At 39.2% G+C, this 18,443-nt stretch overlaps 1 protein-coding gene across 3 annotated transcripts in view; it reads right to left on the bottom strand.

Moving 5' to 3' along the window:
- The window catches only part of pgm1 (phosphoglucomutase 1), a 49,052-nt gene that overhangs the window by 20,048 nt on the left and 10,561 nt on the right, over positions 1-18,443 (bottom strand). For 2 of the 3 annotated variants that reach the window (XM_039736083.1, XM_039736084.1), the window contains exon 2: positions 5,897-6,059. In XM_039736083.1, coding sequence (XP_039592017.1) covers positions 5,897-6,059 — 163 coding nt within the window. Of the gene's footprint in view, positions 1-5,896; positions 6,060-11,258; positions 11,586-18,443 lie in introns of those variants that run through there. The other variant, XM_039736082.1, reaches the window with a different exon arrangement.

Here is an 18,443-nt window from a genome sequence, read left to right on the forward strand (position 1 = left end):
CTCAATCACAGTTCTGGAGGGCTGCAGTGGCTGCAGGTTAATTTTATTTTAATTTTTTTCATTTTTATTACTATTTAATTTAATATTGTTTCTTTGTATCAGTATACTGCTGCTGGATTATGTGAATTTCCCCTTGGGATTAATAAAGTATCTATCTATCAATTCTTGCCAATAATTTAATTTCATGGCTTCTTAGTGCTTTAACTCTGCTATGTCAGCTCATTCTCGTATCCTAGATTTTCTTCCCTTTTCTAAGGATATCATCCAAATGATTTGAAGGCTAAAATGGATGAGTAATACTTAGTCCTTCACTTTTTTATCATCACTTTCCTTCCACGTATTTAATTAAACCCAATAGTGCATGATAAATACACACAGAGGTGTAAATGGTAACAAGCTAAATGGAGAAATGCTGCTCTCTTTTGTCATTTGCAGGTTATTGCTAATTAGAAGCAAATAAAAACCAAGAATACAGCTGTTTAAGACTAAAATAAGCAATAAGGGTTCAAAAATTTTAAAGAACAAGACAACTAAAGTGAAGCAGAGGTATTACTTGATCAATAAGTGCTTCTTATTAAGCAACTGGGTTGGAGAAAAAACCTGCAGCTACTATAGCCCTCCAGAACCTTGATTGAGGACCCCTGCCATTAATAAACAGCTGTTGGGTCGCTGTCTAATCCTTCTATATCAAAGCAATCGTGATTGTCCTTCCTTCCCGTGAGTGCAACGCAGGCGCAGATTTTCACACACGCACCGTCCATGTTGCAATGCACGATGGGATTTGTAGTTTCGTTTTTCCAGGCAAACGATGATTTTCTACTCCAGACTGTGCGATATCTTCTTCTTCTTCTTCTTCTTCTTTACTATATAAAAGCAGTCGGGATTGCCCTTCCGTCCCGTGAGTGGAAAGCGTAGCGGTATTCCGCTTATCACAGACTTACAGTACTACTTGCAGCTTGCGGTACGAAGAGACATGATGTGAGCAGAGTTCTGGTGCTCCCATCGTTCCCTTGCTTTTGTGTGCGATGCGCTGGAAAAACAGACAAAATTATGTCTCTGGAAATAATTAATGTTGATGGAGTTCAAATGCCTCACCGCGTAGTAAATATCAGGGGGGGTTCAAAAGGGCGACCTCAATATAGAAAAAAAGTTTCAATTTCATCACAAAAATAACAGAAACTACGAGTATTAAAGTAATACCGCTCAAATGCAATATAACCAAATGAATGAGTTTGTATAAAATATCAAATTGATCTACATACTGAATTGCCTTAAGAAGTGGTCAACTTAAAAGTCGGTCGCCTTAAAAGGCCGGTCAGCCTAGTTTAAGGATAAAAACTGTCCCCAAATTTAGTAGTGTGAGTGCTAATGACCCTGACAGAGGAAGTAGTAACATGACTATGCATGATGGCTTAGGTCTTCAATAGCACTATTCACCTTTCTAAGCCAAAGTGTCTTATACATACGGTATGTCTTAAACAAAAGTGTGTCATGCTCCAATTAGCCAATTTCAAAAAAATCTCTGTAGTGCTTTATGGTGCCAATCTCAAAAGATGCTATACCAAGATCATATGGAGTCAGTCAAGGTTGGACCCTACTATCCACCTATAGAAGTTTCTGAGTATAGGTGGAGACATCCAGGTTTTCCTCAAGTGTCTATAGAAATAAAGGTACTGAAGTAAATTTAAAACTACTTTCTGTACAGTATCCCCTTTGACCTACATGGTAATGTGGTCTACCTCCTGCTTGGTTTTGCAGACATTAAGAAAAAGATTGCTGTGCTAATACCACATTATTAAAATGTAAACTTCTTCCCTGTATCTCTTCACTGAAGCGGTCTCATTATTGTTAGTAATCATGCCTATGATGGTAGTGTCACTAGTTAATTTAAAACACCCTTAGCCGAACAAGGACTTCAGAATGTAGTTTTATCACACTATCAGGGTGGGGTTTGGGAAGTAAGTGATCAGTTCATTCCAAGAGCTGCCAGGTAGGAAGTCAATAATCCAAGTGCAAGAGGGGAACACTGAGTTCCAAGTCTAGGAGCTTGTTCAACGGTCTTGATAGAATTATTATTATTATTACATGAATATTTGCTGCCAGTGATGCCAATATGTATCTATTTCATTGCATTGCCAGTGCAATGAAATAGATACATATCTGCAAAAAAAACCCAAAAAAAACAGATACATAAAAACAAGAAACCCATTTGCCAAAAAGTTGCAGATGCTCAGGAAAACAGACATGAAGCAATTATGTATAAGGCTCACTAGTTTTATTTTTAATTCATTAAACTGAGAGACAGATATTACACATTTTAGAACCCCATATATGTATAGCATAACCTAGCAAAGAGACTGGCCTGAACTTTGAATGTTAACATGAAATGTGCTTGACAAGGCTTGAGGTGGTCCTGCACTGCCATCTAGTGATCAAAGACCACATTATCTTTGCATAGAATGAAATTTGAAAATGATAAATCATTTATGTATATAGAGCAGTCATCGAAAATGATAAAAAAAAAACAATAGTGGTAATTTGGGTAATAAAGTAAGCATGATGTACACTGGATCCTTAAGGTAGCAAACATTCATGAAGTATTTGGACTGGATTTTTCACCCTAAATACCTAATATTTTTGCAGATGAGATAAATCCTCTATTAACGTACATTTTTAGTCTTTCATTATACATGTTTAAACTTTAAAGAACAAATGCATTGTGTCATTTTCTAAGAAAGCCCAAGTGACTTGCCCAACTGACTGCCATCTACAGGTTCACACAAGTGTGGCTATGAAGTGTGTGGAGAGGCTGGAAATCGCTCACAATTAAAGTTCTATTATTAGCTCCCTAGATCCATTATTGTTTGACTATAAAATTATATAGTTCATCTATTAGGTCATTAGGAAACACCACCTCTCAGGGTCTATATATTGCCTTTGAACCCCTGAAAGAGGAAGGATGACTACAGTCATATGAAACAGTTTGGGAACCCCTCTCAGCCTGCATAATAATTGACTCTCCTTTCATCTTTCATTTCCTAGGAACATCCGAGTACTGCGGTGTTTTCCGAACTAAGATTTTTAGTGAAGCAGTATTTAGTTGTATGCAATTAAATCAAATGTGAAAAACTGGCTGTGCAAAAATGTGGGTCCCCTTGTAATTTTGCTGATTTGAATGCCTGTCACTGCTCAATGCTGATTACTTGCAACACCAAATTGGTTGGATTAGCTCGTCAAGCCTTGAACTTCATACACAGGTGTTTCCAGTCATGAGAAAAGGTATTTAAGGTGGTCAGTTGCAAGTTGTGCTTCCCTTTGACTCTCCTCTGTAGAGTGACAGACAGCATGGGACGCTCAAAGCAACTCTCAAAAGATCTGAAAACAATGATTGTTGAGTCTCCTGGTTTAGGGGAAGGCTACAAAAAGCTCTCTCAGAGGTTTAAACTGTCAGTTTCAACTGTAAGGAATGGAATCAGGAAATGGAAGGCCACAGGCACAGTTGCTGTTAAACCCAGCAGGTCTGGCAGGCCAAGAAAAATACAGGAGCAGCATATGAGCAGGATTGTGAGAATGGTTACAGACAACCCACAGATCACCTCCAAAGATCTGCAAGAACATCTCGCTGCAGATGGTGTATCTGTACATCGTTCTACAATTCAGCACAATTTGCACAAAGAACATCTGTATGGCAGGGTGATGAGAAAGAAGCCCTTTCTGCACTCACGCCACAAACAGAGTCGCTTGTTGTATGCCAATGTTCATTTAGACGAGCCAGATTCATTTTGGAACAAAGCGCTTTGGACTGATGATACAAAAATTGAGTAATCTGGTCAGAACAAAAAGTGCTTTGCATGGCGGAAGAAGAACACCGCATTCCAAGAAAAACACCTGCTGCCTCCTGTCAAATTTGGTGGAGGTGCCATCATGCTGTGGGGCTGTGTGGCTAGTTCAGGGACTGGAGCCCTTGTTAAAGTCGAGGGTCGGATGAATTCAACCCAATATCAACAAATTCTTCAGGATAATGTTCAAGCATCAGTCACAAAGTTGAAGTTGCACAGGGGCTAGAAATTCCAACAAGACAATGACCCAAAAACACAGTTCGAAATCTACAAAGGCATTCACGCAGAGGGAGAAGTACAATGTTCTGGAATGGCCGTCACAGTCCCCTGACTTGAATATCATCGAAAATCTAGGGGATGATTTGAAGCTGGCAGCCATCAAATTGAACTGAACTGGAGAGATTTTGTATGAAGAATGGTCAGAAATACCTCCATCCAGAATCCAGACACTCATCAAAGTCTATAGGAGGACAACGTCTAGAGGCTCAAAAGAGCAAAAGGAGGCTCAACTAAGTATTGATGTCATATCTCTGTTGGGGAGCCCAACTTTATGCACCTGTCTAATTTTGTTATGACGCATATTGCTGATTTTCTGTTAATACAATAAACTTAATGTCACTGCTGAAATACTACTGTTTCCATAAGGCATGTCGTATATTAAAAGGACGTTGCTACTTTGAAAGCTCAGCCAATGATAAACAAAAATCCAAAGAATTAAGAAGGGTTCCCAAACTTTTTCATATGACTGTATATCACAATCCTATTTATTGACAATGTCTATGCCTTCCACACAACTGTTGCTTCTAAGTAATGAAAGTTAGAACCCTGGCCATAAGTAACTCCAATTGGAATTACTCCCATTCACTGAGAACTTAAACCCAAGAACTCTTCAAGGCTTCTGCCTCAGCCAGAATATACTTTAACTTCAACTTTAAACTGTGTGCCTAAATATAACTACACCAGTAACGGTGACTTGAGCATTCCTAGTTTTCATCCTCTTCCTCTGTACGTTTAGCATTCGTTTGCTCAGAGGTTGATGTGCTTGCTGCTTCCTGAGCAGATCTTCTTTTCTCCACCCTAGCGGCCCGCTTCTTCTCCTTTCGTCGGCACCTTTTCGTGTTAAAACCGATTAAGTCAGTGTTTATGTTGCAATTACTTAGTATGTTTTCCTTAATTTTTCACTTAAGCTGGCACTCAAGTCTTCAATCTGCCTCAAGAACGATTTAAGATATGAAGAAGTAGGGGAAGTGACGGCGAAGGTGGTAGGGATGAGAACGGCGCCTGTTCGAGTGTGCTGCACGGCCACCCTGCTGGCTGCTGCCAAGAGTTGATTCTACAATAAAATCAAAATAAAAAGAGGAATAACCTTGGAGGTCAATCATCACCCCAAAAGTGGGCAGTAGACATCACATAGTATTTGTGTGTCAAATTTCAGGTCAAGAGGTCAAATGGTTTGCGAGCTACAGGCGATTTAAAGTCCTGGACAGACAAACAAACAGCCACAGTAGCATATTATACAAGAAGATTTTTAGATTTACAGGCACTACCATAATGATTGGGATAATTAGTAACAGGCTGCATATAGGAATGACAGAGGCGGATCTGACAAAACAACCTATCCCTAAAGCTCACCAAGATAAAATAATCAATTTTAGACTTTAGGAGACATGAAGTCTTGTCCCAGAAGTGTCAGCAGTGCAACACTGTAAACTGTACCATCATAGTGCTTTCTATAAAAATGGTATAAGAACACAATTACACAGGATGGAAAGATCATTTAGATGGTTGTGGGATGTTAAAGATTTGGTAATCTGCACTGCAATAGAATATTCAGAGCTATCTATTAGTAAGCTAAGACACAGTTAGAAACAATCACTTAAAACAAAATCAATAGAGTACAGTATTCTGTGTGTGCTCCTCAGCAGCATAATCCCTTATATTTTTTAGTCACAGACTGAAATGAAATCATGGTCCCGAGTCAGACGACAGTGTAACTTAAGAAATTGGTCAAGGTAAACTAATCAGACATAAATAAATAGATATAACAATTCTCTCACCTCCATTGGAAATATTATATTTAATACCGAAGTCTCCATTGGGTCCACCAGGGTTGTGGCTGGCAGTCAGTATGATACCTCCAATGGCTTTGATCTTCCTAATAATACAGGATACAGCTGGAGTAGACAAAATGCCATTTTGTCCAATTACTAGTCGACCAATCTGCAACAAAAGATCACAAATCAGTTGAAGGTGCGAGGAGAAGAATTACAGGAATAACAGTTCCCTTGCAAAGTCAACAACACGTTTCAAGATTTCAAAGGTATACTAGCATACGTCCAGAATAAGCAGTCTGCAGCCAATGTAAAATATTTCAATTATTATTAATTAATTATTAATATTTTCAATTATTTCAACTTTATACTGTCGTTTTAAACAATATTTTTTAAATTTTCACTAAAAATCAATACATTTATTAGAAATATTTGCCCTTTAATAAATTAAGCCCATTTTATTTCTAATGCTTTAGCAACAATGTAAATAAACAAACATGTATGTTCCACTATTATTACTAATGTTTCAATAATTGAGTTCCATCTCCAGTCTGGGGCAAGGGTTATCTCTACTGGTTTTCATTCTAACATGCGTGCGAATTTAACTTCAGTAGTGGAATGAATCTTGTCATTCGATGTACAAATGAATGATTTTAGGAATCTTAAATAATAAAAAAGTTTCCAGATCTTTAGAAATATGTATTATTTAAAGGTAAAAAAAAAAAATAAATCATACTAGCAGTCCCCTACAGTATTCCCAGGTTTTTTTAAAACGTTCGCTCAAAAATAATAATCAAAATGAATGCTGTCCTGCTTACCGTGACCACCTCTGGAAGGGAAGAAAAAGGTCATTTAGTCCCATCTGAGAGATTTGTTTAAAGGTTGAAAGAGGGTACCCCTTTCACTTACTTCGTACCATTGCCTGTCAGTCGTGTCTTCAAAACCCAGTGCTCCTCTAAGAATCACACTAACATCTGAGACCAATACATGTTCAAATAATGCACTTGATTTAAGATATACTTACTAGGAAATATGTTTTAGGGATGCAGAAGAGTAAAACGTCTCCAGTAATGCAAATACTTTGAGCACCTAATTAACTCAAGAGTTTGATGGAATGAAAGCCAGAAGACCCTATAAATCCACCTGGACTGGAGCTGGACATGCCTGAAAATTTAAAAAATAATATGTAGTAATTCTGCCCACTGCATCAAGGACTGTCAGCCACTGCTGTCCACCACAGACGTCATTAGTTTTATTTTATCTCTATGACTGATGTGCAACCATCCCATGTTATCTACATCTGTACGTTTACCTGAAATCCTCATCACTCAATACTACTCCAAACAGTCCAAGATGCAACTACCCATAGACATTCTTAATAATAACCTAAAATGTTATTTTTCCATTTATTAAATTTAGCCTAATCGTTTTGCCCTATAATACCACATTTTGTTTAAGCTAGAGTGCCAAGATACCAGTGTAGACCTGAACTATGACAGAGATTTATTTTCTAAATTTTATGCCTGACCGATGCTTTTGTTTCTTCTACTGATCAATATTCTTAGGACTCTGCAAAAATAAATCATTGTACTTCAGAAGCAGTACCCAAAACTAAATTTCTACTGACCACATATTCGGACATGTCTCCATCAAATGTAGAGAGGATGTAATAGCTATTCAAGAGGAATTCAATAGAGTTGCTGTCTTTATTGTTACAGTGGATTCAGAGACTATTGAGATCCTTTCACCTTTTTCACATTTTGCAATGTTACAGCCATGTGCTAAAAATCAGCTATGCCACAAGTATCAAGCAACACTCAACCTAGAATGACAAAGTGAAAACAGGATTTTAAACATTTTTTGCAAAATGTATTAAAAATAAAAAGGTAAATATCACATTGATACAAAGTATTCAGACCCTTTGCTACGACACTTGAAATGTGGCTTAGGTGCATCCCATTCCATTGATTATCGTGTGGTCAATTCAGTTGGTGGGACACGATTGAAAAAGAACACACCTGTCTATAGATGGCTCCTCATTTGACAATGTGTTTCAGAGAAAAATAAGACAAGCCATGTGGTTGAAGGAATTGCCTGCAAAGCTTAGAGACAGGACTATGTCAGAGGTCAGATCTGGTCAAGGCTACAAAAACATTCCTGCAGCACTGACGTGTCCCAAGAGCTCAGCTGCCATTCATAATTCTTAAATGGAAGGATTCTGGAACAACCATGACTCTTCCTTGAGTTGATCACCTAGGCAGCTTGAGCAATCATAGGAGAAGAGCCATGGTAAGAGAGGCGACCAAAAACCTAATGGTTACTCTTGTGAAGTTCCACAAGAGAACCTATGTGAAGATGAGAGAAACTTCCAGAAGGACAACCATTACTGCAACACTCGCCTGATCTGGGCTTTATGACAGAGTGACCAGACAGGAGCCTCTCCATTGTAAAAGACATATGGAAGCCCACTTGGAATTCGCACCTAAAGCACTCTCAGAATACGAGATTCTGATGAAACCAAGATTGGCGTCATGTCGGGTGAAAAACAGGCACCACTCATCACCTGTGCAATAGCATTCAAAAGGCGAAGTGTGGTGGCACCATGACGTCATGGGTTTGTTTTCAGCAGCAGGGATTGGAAGACTAGACTGGGTGGAGGGAAAGCTGAACAGAGCAAAGTACACCGATATAGTCAATAGGCGCTTTTCCACTGCATAGTACGGCACAGCACGGTTCAGTACAGCTCACCTTGGTTCGGCTCGGTTTGCGTTTCGACTGCAGTTTAGTACCGCTTTAGAGTGGGCGGGTCTTATTCACGTGTCGTTATAGTTGCGCCGCCTTTACTGCCGTGACACCGTGGAACTTTTACAACAACACGCAGACAACGACAACACTTTAGCTCGACGACGCGCAAGGGTAAGCATCTAATAAAAGCACATCACTAGCTAACTTTTATCACTGTTGCAAAGCATAAAATGAACTTAACTGCCAGTGTAACATTAAAATGCTGATTCTGTATATTACAGATCTTACACATTTTGCAAAAAAGTCGCCGCAACAGACCATCTGTTTGGACATTTAACCGTGCTTCAGAGTGGTGGGATGCGATTGTTCCCGGTTTTACAAACACTCAGTGGCTGGAGAACTTTCGAATGTCTGAAGAAACATTCATCCACTTATGCAACAAACTGCGTCCAGCGATGGAGAGATGGGACACAAACTTCCGCGTGTGTGTACCTTTAAAGAAAAGAATAGCCAGTGACGCAGTAATGATGATTTTCTCCGGCCAATCAGTGACCAGCAGAGTTTACACGTCACGTTTTGGTAACGGTTCTGCGCGCTTGGAACCTTGGCTGAGGTGGTACTAAAAAAAAAGGACCAGGTACCAGGTACTGTTCCCAGTGGAAAACCCCCCAAAAGTGAGCTGAACTGAACCGTGTCGTGCCATACTATGCAGTGGAAAAGCGCCAAATGAAAACCTGCCGAAGATTCATCTTTCAATACAACACAAACCAAAGATAACACAGACATGGCTTTGGGACAACTTTTGGGGATGTCCTTGAGTTGCCCAGCCAGGTTCCCAACTTGAACCCAGTCAAACATCTCTGGATAGACCTGAAAATAATGGTCTACTAACAGTCTCCATTCAAGAAGAACAGAGCTCGAGTGGTTCTGTAGTAAAGAATGCCAGAAAATCCCCAAATCTAGGTGTTCAAAAACTTCTTGCACTATACCCCCAAGAAGACTCCAGGCTGTACTTCAACTAAGTGCTGGATAAAACGTCCGATTATTTGTGTCAATGTGGGGTTTCATTTTTTTATGTTACTACGTTTCCAAAAATGTCTAAAAATCCAGTTTTCACTTTGTTATTCTGGCGTATTTAGTGCTACTTCACGTTGTGAAAAATGAATTTAAATGAATTTAGCAGAAGGGTGCAACATGGCAAAATGTGAAAAAGTGAAGGGGTCTTTAAATGTTCTGAATACGCTGTATGTGTGTGGCATGACAGAAAAAAAAGAGATCAATTCTGTTTGCTCCAGAGACTCCAGAGCCAAAAACACATGAAGCACATCTAGAACTTCTTATCATCGCCATTATCTAAGACTCTAATGGTAGCCTGATTGCAACTTCTAGAAAAGCATTCAATAAGATGAGGGGATTGTCTTCTTGGAATCACAACCCTTGAGCATAACATTAATTACTCAAAGGCATTATTGGATGCTCCACCCTAGTGCCACTAGACACCTTTGGACCTTCAGCGGAAGCATTTCAAAAGAAGTGGCCTAAGTAACCTTTTTCATGGTTTGGCCTACACACGGTCAGGTAAGGACCCAGCATTTGTCACCTGGTTGTCCCTGTTCCACTCCTACGCCAGTTCCTCCATCCACCCTCTATACTTTTATTACCCAAATAAGTACTTGGATGTAAAGTGTTATTTCTCACTACCTTAATCTGGACGAGCTCTTCCTTAATCAACACGATATCTTTGTCTCAAATTCAATAACTGCAACATACTTTTAAAGATGCAAGTTTTTCCATAACAGACGGTCTGATCTTTCGTAATATTTAAACTGCACCAATGCAAAAAGGGTGCGTTCATAATTATATTGCAATTGGTGCAAGTGTCCTTTGAATGTGGATATTGCTGTAAAAGCTATATTAGACTTCCCCAATTAACTCAATGCCACTAGTCAAACATAATCTTCAATTTTGACAATGTGCCATCCCTTTAAAGGGTACAAAAGTATCTTAGCAATAGCCATTTTTATTAAAATTTTTTAAAAAGTTAATTACATTTTTCAAAGGCTTTTGATGTTATATGCCCAATTTTTTTTTTAAAAAAAAAAAAGAAGAAACGTGTGTGTTAAATAAAAGCAAGAACGTATAATTCATCTCTAATTAAAGGCAGCTAAAAGAATTGAATTAAAACACAAGCCAGGTAACAAAGGTTACTGAACTGAAACTGTTAAAACAATACTCATTAAATCTGAGATATTAAGAGAGCTGTTCTCATTTCTCATGGACTCTGAGGTTCAGGCATCACAACGTAAAACCGGTAAAAGCTACAATTCACCAACACAAGTACCACTTTGTAAATTCCAACATAAATAAACTTTTACAACAATTTAAATACAAAATCTTGATCACAATATTGAACCAAACTAGCCATTAATGAAAGCATTTAAGTGATGATCATGAATATTTTTCCTGTCTTTCACACAGCACTACAATAATACTAAAGATTTTCAATCGGTGTGTAAAGGCTGAAAAAAAGCTGCAATAACCCCACACCCTATCTCAGCATGCACTCTGAACTTTCAGAGTATTTAAAGTCATGCAGTTTCATCTTAATGTCGGTAATACTGACCCCGTTGGCTGCAGCCATTTGCACAATAATCTCTATTGCAGTTCTATTAAAATAACGGCCATCGCCTCCCACGATCATAGTGGATCCTTGACGATCTCTTAAGTCAATTGAATAAAGTATACTCTGGACAAAATTATGCAAGTAGTCTTTCTTGGTCTCAAAAACATACGTCTTCTTCCGCAACCCACTTGTTCCTGGTTTTTGATCCCCATAAGGGAACGTTGGCAGCGTCAAGATTTCCAGAGGGCTGTTGTCCATTGCAGACAACACCATGAAAATAAATAAATAAATAAATTTGAATTAAATCTCTGACTTGAGAAGTTACACTAGAACAAGACTGATGGCCGATCCTGTATCCTGAAGTTTCAAGTGAAGTAGTTAAGAGCCCAAAAATAACTTTGTTGGCTGTCAGTTGGAGGCAGCCTCTGTAACTGAAGAAGCTGGCCTACACTTGCTCTGACAGATCACTGTCAAACACAGCAAATTTTGCACATTGCTTATGAAAGAACCAATTTTCCTTTTTTTGTGCACTTCCTCTCAGTTTTAATTCAAACAGGGCTCCAAACTGTAAACCTACAAACAAGAAAGTGAACTAGAGAATTCATTCGATAGTCACAATACAGCCAACTTTGTGTTCATAGGTAAGTTGAAACATTAAAGTAAGGAAGGGAACTTTTCTGAGGAATTAAAATTCAAAATCATGCAAGAAATATTCCCCGATTCATAAAAATTAAGCTGGAGAATTTATGCATATTTCCCAAGCATAATTCAATAAAGAAAAAGGAGATTCTGGTCCCCTTACTTCATCTGCAGAGCTTATCTCACCAGGATTGGCTGTAAAGTAGAACCCTCACTGGATGGGATGCCACTCTGGTGCACCTCACACTATACGCACACCCATAATAAACCAATTTAAACCTATCAATCAACTTAAGATGCATGTTTTTTGGATGTGAGAGGAAAGCAAAGAACCTGACGAACACCACACAGACAATATAGACCCCAAACAGACAGTATTCCAATTCAACGCCGAGAGGTAAAAGCTCTAACCATAAAAAGCTGTGTTATGTGATTATTAACACAAACATATAGAAGTGAAATATTATCAGGTCAAGCACTGGTACGAAACGAAACAGCATGGGATTCCGGTTTGGCAAATCTATCTGTTATGTGGGAGTCCCCTTGGCCTGGTCCAGCCACTCAGGTCTTCAACTACAATAAGGATCCTCTGAGCCAGATCATCCTGGAATCGCGCCACATGGCCATAGTGCCGTAACTAACACTTCCTCACAATGCAAGTAATGTGCCTCATTTGGGACTCCATGAGCAACACAAAGTCAAACCCAAGGATTCTCCAAAGAGAAACAGTACCGAAGGAGTCCAGTCTTTGTCACTGGATAGAGTCCATGTCTTGCAACCATATAGCACTGAGACCCCAAAGACTTGGACCTTTGGCCTTCTGCAGAGATATCAGGAGCGCCACACACCCCTTTCCAGCGACCTCATGACCCCCCCACGCTCTCTCAATTTGTCTACGGACTTCATAGGAAGAGTTGCCAGAGACATGAATTTCGCTGCCGAGGTCGACATTCTCTCCGCAGACAGACACACTGCTGATGGCTGTGCCCAAGAGATCATTAAAAGCCTGGCTCTTGGTTTTTATCCATGACACTTAGACTCCTCACTCAGTCTCTCGAGAGCCCTAATCAGAGCCTCCATTGAGTCTGCGAAGATCACAGCATTGTCAGCAAAGTCAAGATCAGTGAATCTCTCTCTTCACCAACAGATGCCCACAGCCGCTGGACCCCACAACCTTGGCCATCGCCCAGTCCATGCATGCCCTGAACAGAACAGGAGCAAAAACACACCCCTGATGAACCCAAGAATCAACTGGGAAAAACACTGAGGTCTACCTCCACTCTGCACAGGCCGGTCAAGATATCCAGCAACCTTGAGGGGATACCGCAGAGTCCCAGGATGTCCCACGATCAACTGAGTCAAACACTTACATATGATATATGAAATATATGATTATTTAAATTACTTGAAATGACATTACATGTTGGGATCAAGTGACAGTCAAAGATAACATTACTTTCTTTTATGAGATCTTTGCAAAAGTTTAGTTATTTTCTTAACAAAATATTCCACGTGCAGTGAAGTGAAAATCGACTTTTACTGACAATGGCCAACTTCAGAGAGAGAAAATTCCTAAACCACAAGTTATACATTTTATATTACAGACCCAAGCAACAGTATTATGTGAGCTATTCTGCTAAAGTTCTATAAATGCAACCCTACCAGGTATGATCAAAATAGACCTGAACAAAGCAGAGGAGGACTCACATGTTAGCTCAGGTTCCAACAGGACACAAACCTCACGATACCTTTAAGTCCTATTCTCTCAATTTTTCCATTTTAGCAAGTAAAGTTCTATCTATAAGGACTTTAATCTTTAATAAACCATTACTTGTATTTCTCAGAAATCTGGATTTCTTTCACCCCTATGATTAGTTCAGCTGCTACCCTACTTACTAATCATGTCTTCAGAATATGTCAGAAGGAATTTACCTGGCAGCAAAATGCTGATCTGTTCAATTATTAGAGTAAAACTACTTTCAAGTCATGTGACCTTGAGTGATAGACTTCATTCCGCGAGTGCAAGTCCTCACGTGAAATTAAAAGGAGTGCTTGCTGGTACAAAATCAACCTTGTCATCTGTTCCTTCATAAATTTGCAATACAACATACAGACTGATTAAAGAGCAACTTTCCCAATGCTCGATGTCACAAAACTCTAGGGCACAAGAAAATCAATCAATTCACATACACATTTTAATAATGAAATAAAAAAAAAAAAAAAAATGATATTTTTAGTTGAAACCAAAATTTCCAGAGCGAATATAATCCAAAAGGTGCTAAATAAGGATGCCAAACATAATAAAACCTTTACATATACTGTAGACTAAGATTAGGTTAACTTGATCAGGCTCAAAGTGTGGAGTGAACTGGCGATTTGTAGTTCAATACCTCAGCTGAAAGGCCACACTGTATGATAGACTTATACAAGGATGGAATTAAAGTACGTGGCTAAAGTACACATTTTCACGATAAGAACAGAGTAGGCACTTTAAGAAAGCCTTTAAGCATAACAAAATACAATTTTTTGTTTCTTAGTCACTGTGGACTATTGGAACGAGTTATTGAATTTCAAAGTTAAAGTTTTTGCTTAGTTAGTTCATAATCACTAATCTTGTGCATACCATATAAACAGAAGTAATCGTATAAGTGAACAGTAAGGGACAGAATGGCTACCAGGTTAATTAGCTATTCTAAATACAGCATGGGTGCCCTGCAATGGACTAATGTCTTGTACAGTGTTGGTTCCCACCAAAAATGCATTCCTTCCCTACAACCTTACCTGGATACTCATAAGAGAAACCGTAAAAGAAGAAGGATGGTGTTTTACACTAGTCTCCTGCTTGCAAAGATAATACTGCACAAAAAGCATTGAATAAAACAAAGATTAATGGTCTACATAAGAGTTATTAAAGATATTTGTGGTTTAGAATTTGTTAGTCTGAAAAATATATAAAAAAAAAATATTTTAATACATAACTTTTGAAACATAAATATTCCAAGTTACTATAGTTATTGTTGTGATAAATGTTAGTAGAAAAAGGCATGTAATAGTTAAGCCTTACTGTGTTTTTCCAGGCCAGGAAATGTGAATTTATTGTGTATGTGGAACTTACAATTATACAAGGTGTGGCAATAGGGGGCGCTAGTGCTCCCTTGAACCCTCAGGTACCACGCTAGACTTTTTATTGATTAACAATACTGTGCACCAAGCACCCTGCACACTAAATAAACAACACAATAATAATCTCTCCTCCTCGCCCAGACACTTCGCCCTCCTACCTCCCAGCTCAGCTCAGTGTCTGGACTTTCCCAGAGTCCTTTTATAGCCCCTGACCCGGAGGTGTTCCTGCCCAACCAGTCCACAGTTCCTTTTCCTTCCGGGTCAGGGTAAACAGTCCTTTTCTTCAACCCGGGAGCACGTCGTTTCTTCCTGTCACGTTACCGTGACGTACTCCCGGGTTATAGGGCACATATGAGCCCACGTGCCTCCCTACAGCGACTCCCAGTGGCCCCCAAGGTATCCAGCAGGGCTGTGTACAATCACTACAAGGTCCATGATGCCCTGCTGGAAGTCGGGGCACGATCCTGCTGTCGGGAGAGCTCCTCCTGGCAGCCTGGGGGTGAGGACCGGAGTATGAAGCCGGCAGTCCTCCACAAAGGTTTAATGCATTTCTGAATGTCACACTTCAGTGTGCTGTATAAATGATTGCTAAAATTAAGAAGGGTCTTTTTCCTATTGGACTAATTGTGCCCTTAAATTTTAAAATCTGCTATTTCACATTTTTAGAAACAACTGATTCTTTCAATTACACTGTAAAAGACACCACCACAGTATGATAAAGACAGTGGTATGATGATGTAATTATTCTCTCTTATGGAAGAACTAGCAAAATACCTGCACTTCTCAGCGGAGAAGTAGTGTGTTAAAGAAGTTATGAAAAAGAAAAGGAAACATTTTAAAAATAACGTAACATGATTGTCAATGTAATTGTTTTGTGACTGTTATGAGTGTTGCTGTCGTCAAGGATTTGATTATCATTATTTCTTTCAATCAGGTTCGTATTTGGAGGATGTGTTGTGTTCAAGTTACATTCCGTGTTTGTCAACCGTTGTAAAGATAACAGGTTTCATTCATCGAAGTGTTCACTACCCAAATCACTACTCATGAATCTAACATGTTTAACAGGCATTCCCGGTATTAACTTGTGGATTTACCTGCGAATATTTAGCGGCAGCATGTCTATGAACTTGTGGATTTTTCTGTGAGTATTTGGCGGCAGCGTCACAAAGTTGTTTTGTCTAGCTGCATCAGAAAATGTACCACAACGTCTGACACGCCTCCTTTTTACTGTTTTCTCACAGCTTGGATTGCTGCTGTCATAATCGGTTTGAGTTTCATGGTTTGTTTCAGTTACGTTAGTATTTGCTAGACTTGATGTGTTAAAGAGACATTCGGCATCTGTCAAGCGTTGTAAGCACACAACCGGTTTCATCGATAACTTCACATCCAGCTTTTGAGAGTTTAAACATTCATAAACATCAAAGTGTCCACTACTGAAATCGTCACCTGTGAATCTAAGATGTTTAAGAGGCATTGGCGGTTGTCCAAAGGTGTAAAATATTTGGCCATTTCGGTACACTTAAAAGCGAAAACCGAACAATTCAACGGCAGCCATCAACTCACATGCAGATCCACAGGTGAAGGGCGTAAGCATTTCACTCTTCTAGTGCTCCTGTGTAGTCTAATTATCTCCTGTACCGTCATCAGTCCACACCTTGAACCTGTCCCAGTCATTCAATACATAAGACACAATGTTCCTCCGGATATCAAGAGTGAGCCTGATATGGCCGTGCAATATGTAACACAGAGAATGGAAAAGGTAGGTGCCATCTCTGGGCATGGAAACCACTCAGTAAGTGACAGTAAGTTCTTTGATCGATGGTGATCACCTCGATAGACATGTTAATGGGGGTACAGTTAGAATGATAAAGGAAATGGGTACCTGAACAAAGTAAAGTAAGTCTAAAATACCTACACAATAACTATAAGTGTAATAAATGAACAAAAATACAGCGGAGAAGCCGTGGATTAAATAAAAAGGCTGCAGTTATCAGCAAGGAGACATGAATACCGTGGCGAAGCAAGGAAGGGAATGAAGAGACCGGATCGATAGACGGCCTTATATTGGCAGGCAGCCAATTACGTGGGAGGCGTTGGGATGGAGGACGCAACTCCGCCTCACACGGCGACCGAGCCGCAGGCTATTGGACGTATATATGTACGTAAGTAGGATTCAGTTATGACCGTTACATGTAGAATTTCGAAATGAAACCTGCCCAACTTTTGTAAGTTGTAAGGAATGAGCCTGCCAAATTTCAGCCTTCTACCTACACGGGAAGTTGGAGAATTAGTGATGAGTCAGTCAAGTCAAGTCTTTGCCTTTTATTAGTATAGATTATCCTCTTCACCATTGTAGTATGAATAGGCATAGACTTCTAAACATTTATTTTACTTTTATGTTGTTGGTCTTACTTCATTTAGATTGCACCATTTCTTTCTGCATGCATTAGCAATCAAGTGCATGACAAACTAAGAAACACCCAAAAGTTTAAATATTGAAGCCTTTATTCAGAAAGGCCATTTTAATGAAGTGTTTGGGAGTACAACTCCTGAAGATATAGTGTAGCACTGAAGAGATTCTATGGCTGCTAACTGCATAGTCATTTTACAAAGATGAGATTTCCTTTCAAGTAGTAAAAGTACAGTATGTGCATCATATATACATGTGGGTGAAAAATTTGTGGAAAGGTACAGAAACACTAAATGTAACTACGGTACATTATTACATGCAAATTTTATTTTCTTGTTTGTATTTACTTAACAAATTGCTATTATATTGTAAAAAAAAAAAAAAAAATCAATAAAAGCATGGGATAAAAATTGAAGATAATAAACATGATTGGATCCTGTTTAGTTCTGGGTCCGAAGTCTAAATAGAAAAGGCAGATTAATAAAATAGGGAGGCACGGCGGCCGTGGAGTTTGCATGTTCTCCCCGTGTCTGCGTGGGTTTCCTCCCACAGTTCCAAGACATGCAGGTTCGGTGGACTGGTGATTCTAAATTGGCACTAGTGTGTGTGTGTGTGTGTGTGTGTGTGTGTGTCCTGGGTTGGCACCCTGCCCATGATTGGTTCCTGCCTTGCACCCTGTTGGCTGGAATTGGCTCCAGCAGACCCCCGTGACCCTGTGTTCGGATTCAGCGGGTTGGAAAATGGATGGATGGATTAATAAACATCTCCATATAAAACTTCTATTAGAAAAATCTAGGCATTAAAAAAAAAATAATAATAAAAAAATAGTGACCCCCCCCCATATAAAAATAGGAATAGCTAAGGAAGAAGATGCTGCATAAAAATATGACTAAATTTGTAGAGGCAACTGTAATAATATGATTGTGCACATGAAGCTAATTGGCTCCTATCTTGCACTATTGGTGACCAAGAATAGATCTGGCGCCCACTGTATTGAAAAAACTGTTCTCAAA

This window comes from Polypterus senegalus, chromosome 14, assembly GCF_016835505.1.
Source record: "Polypterus senegalus isolate Bchr_013 chromosome 14, ASM1683550v1, whole genome shotgun sequence".
Taxonomy (NCBI): domain Eukaryota; kingdom Metazoa; phylum Chordata; class Cladistia; order Polypteriformes; family Polypteridae; genus Polypterus; species Polypterus senegalus.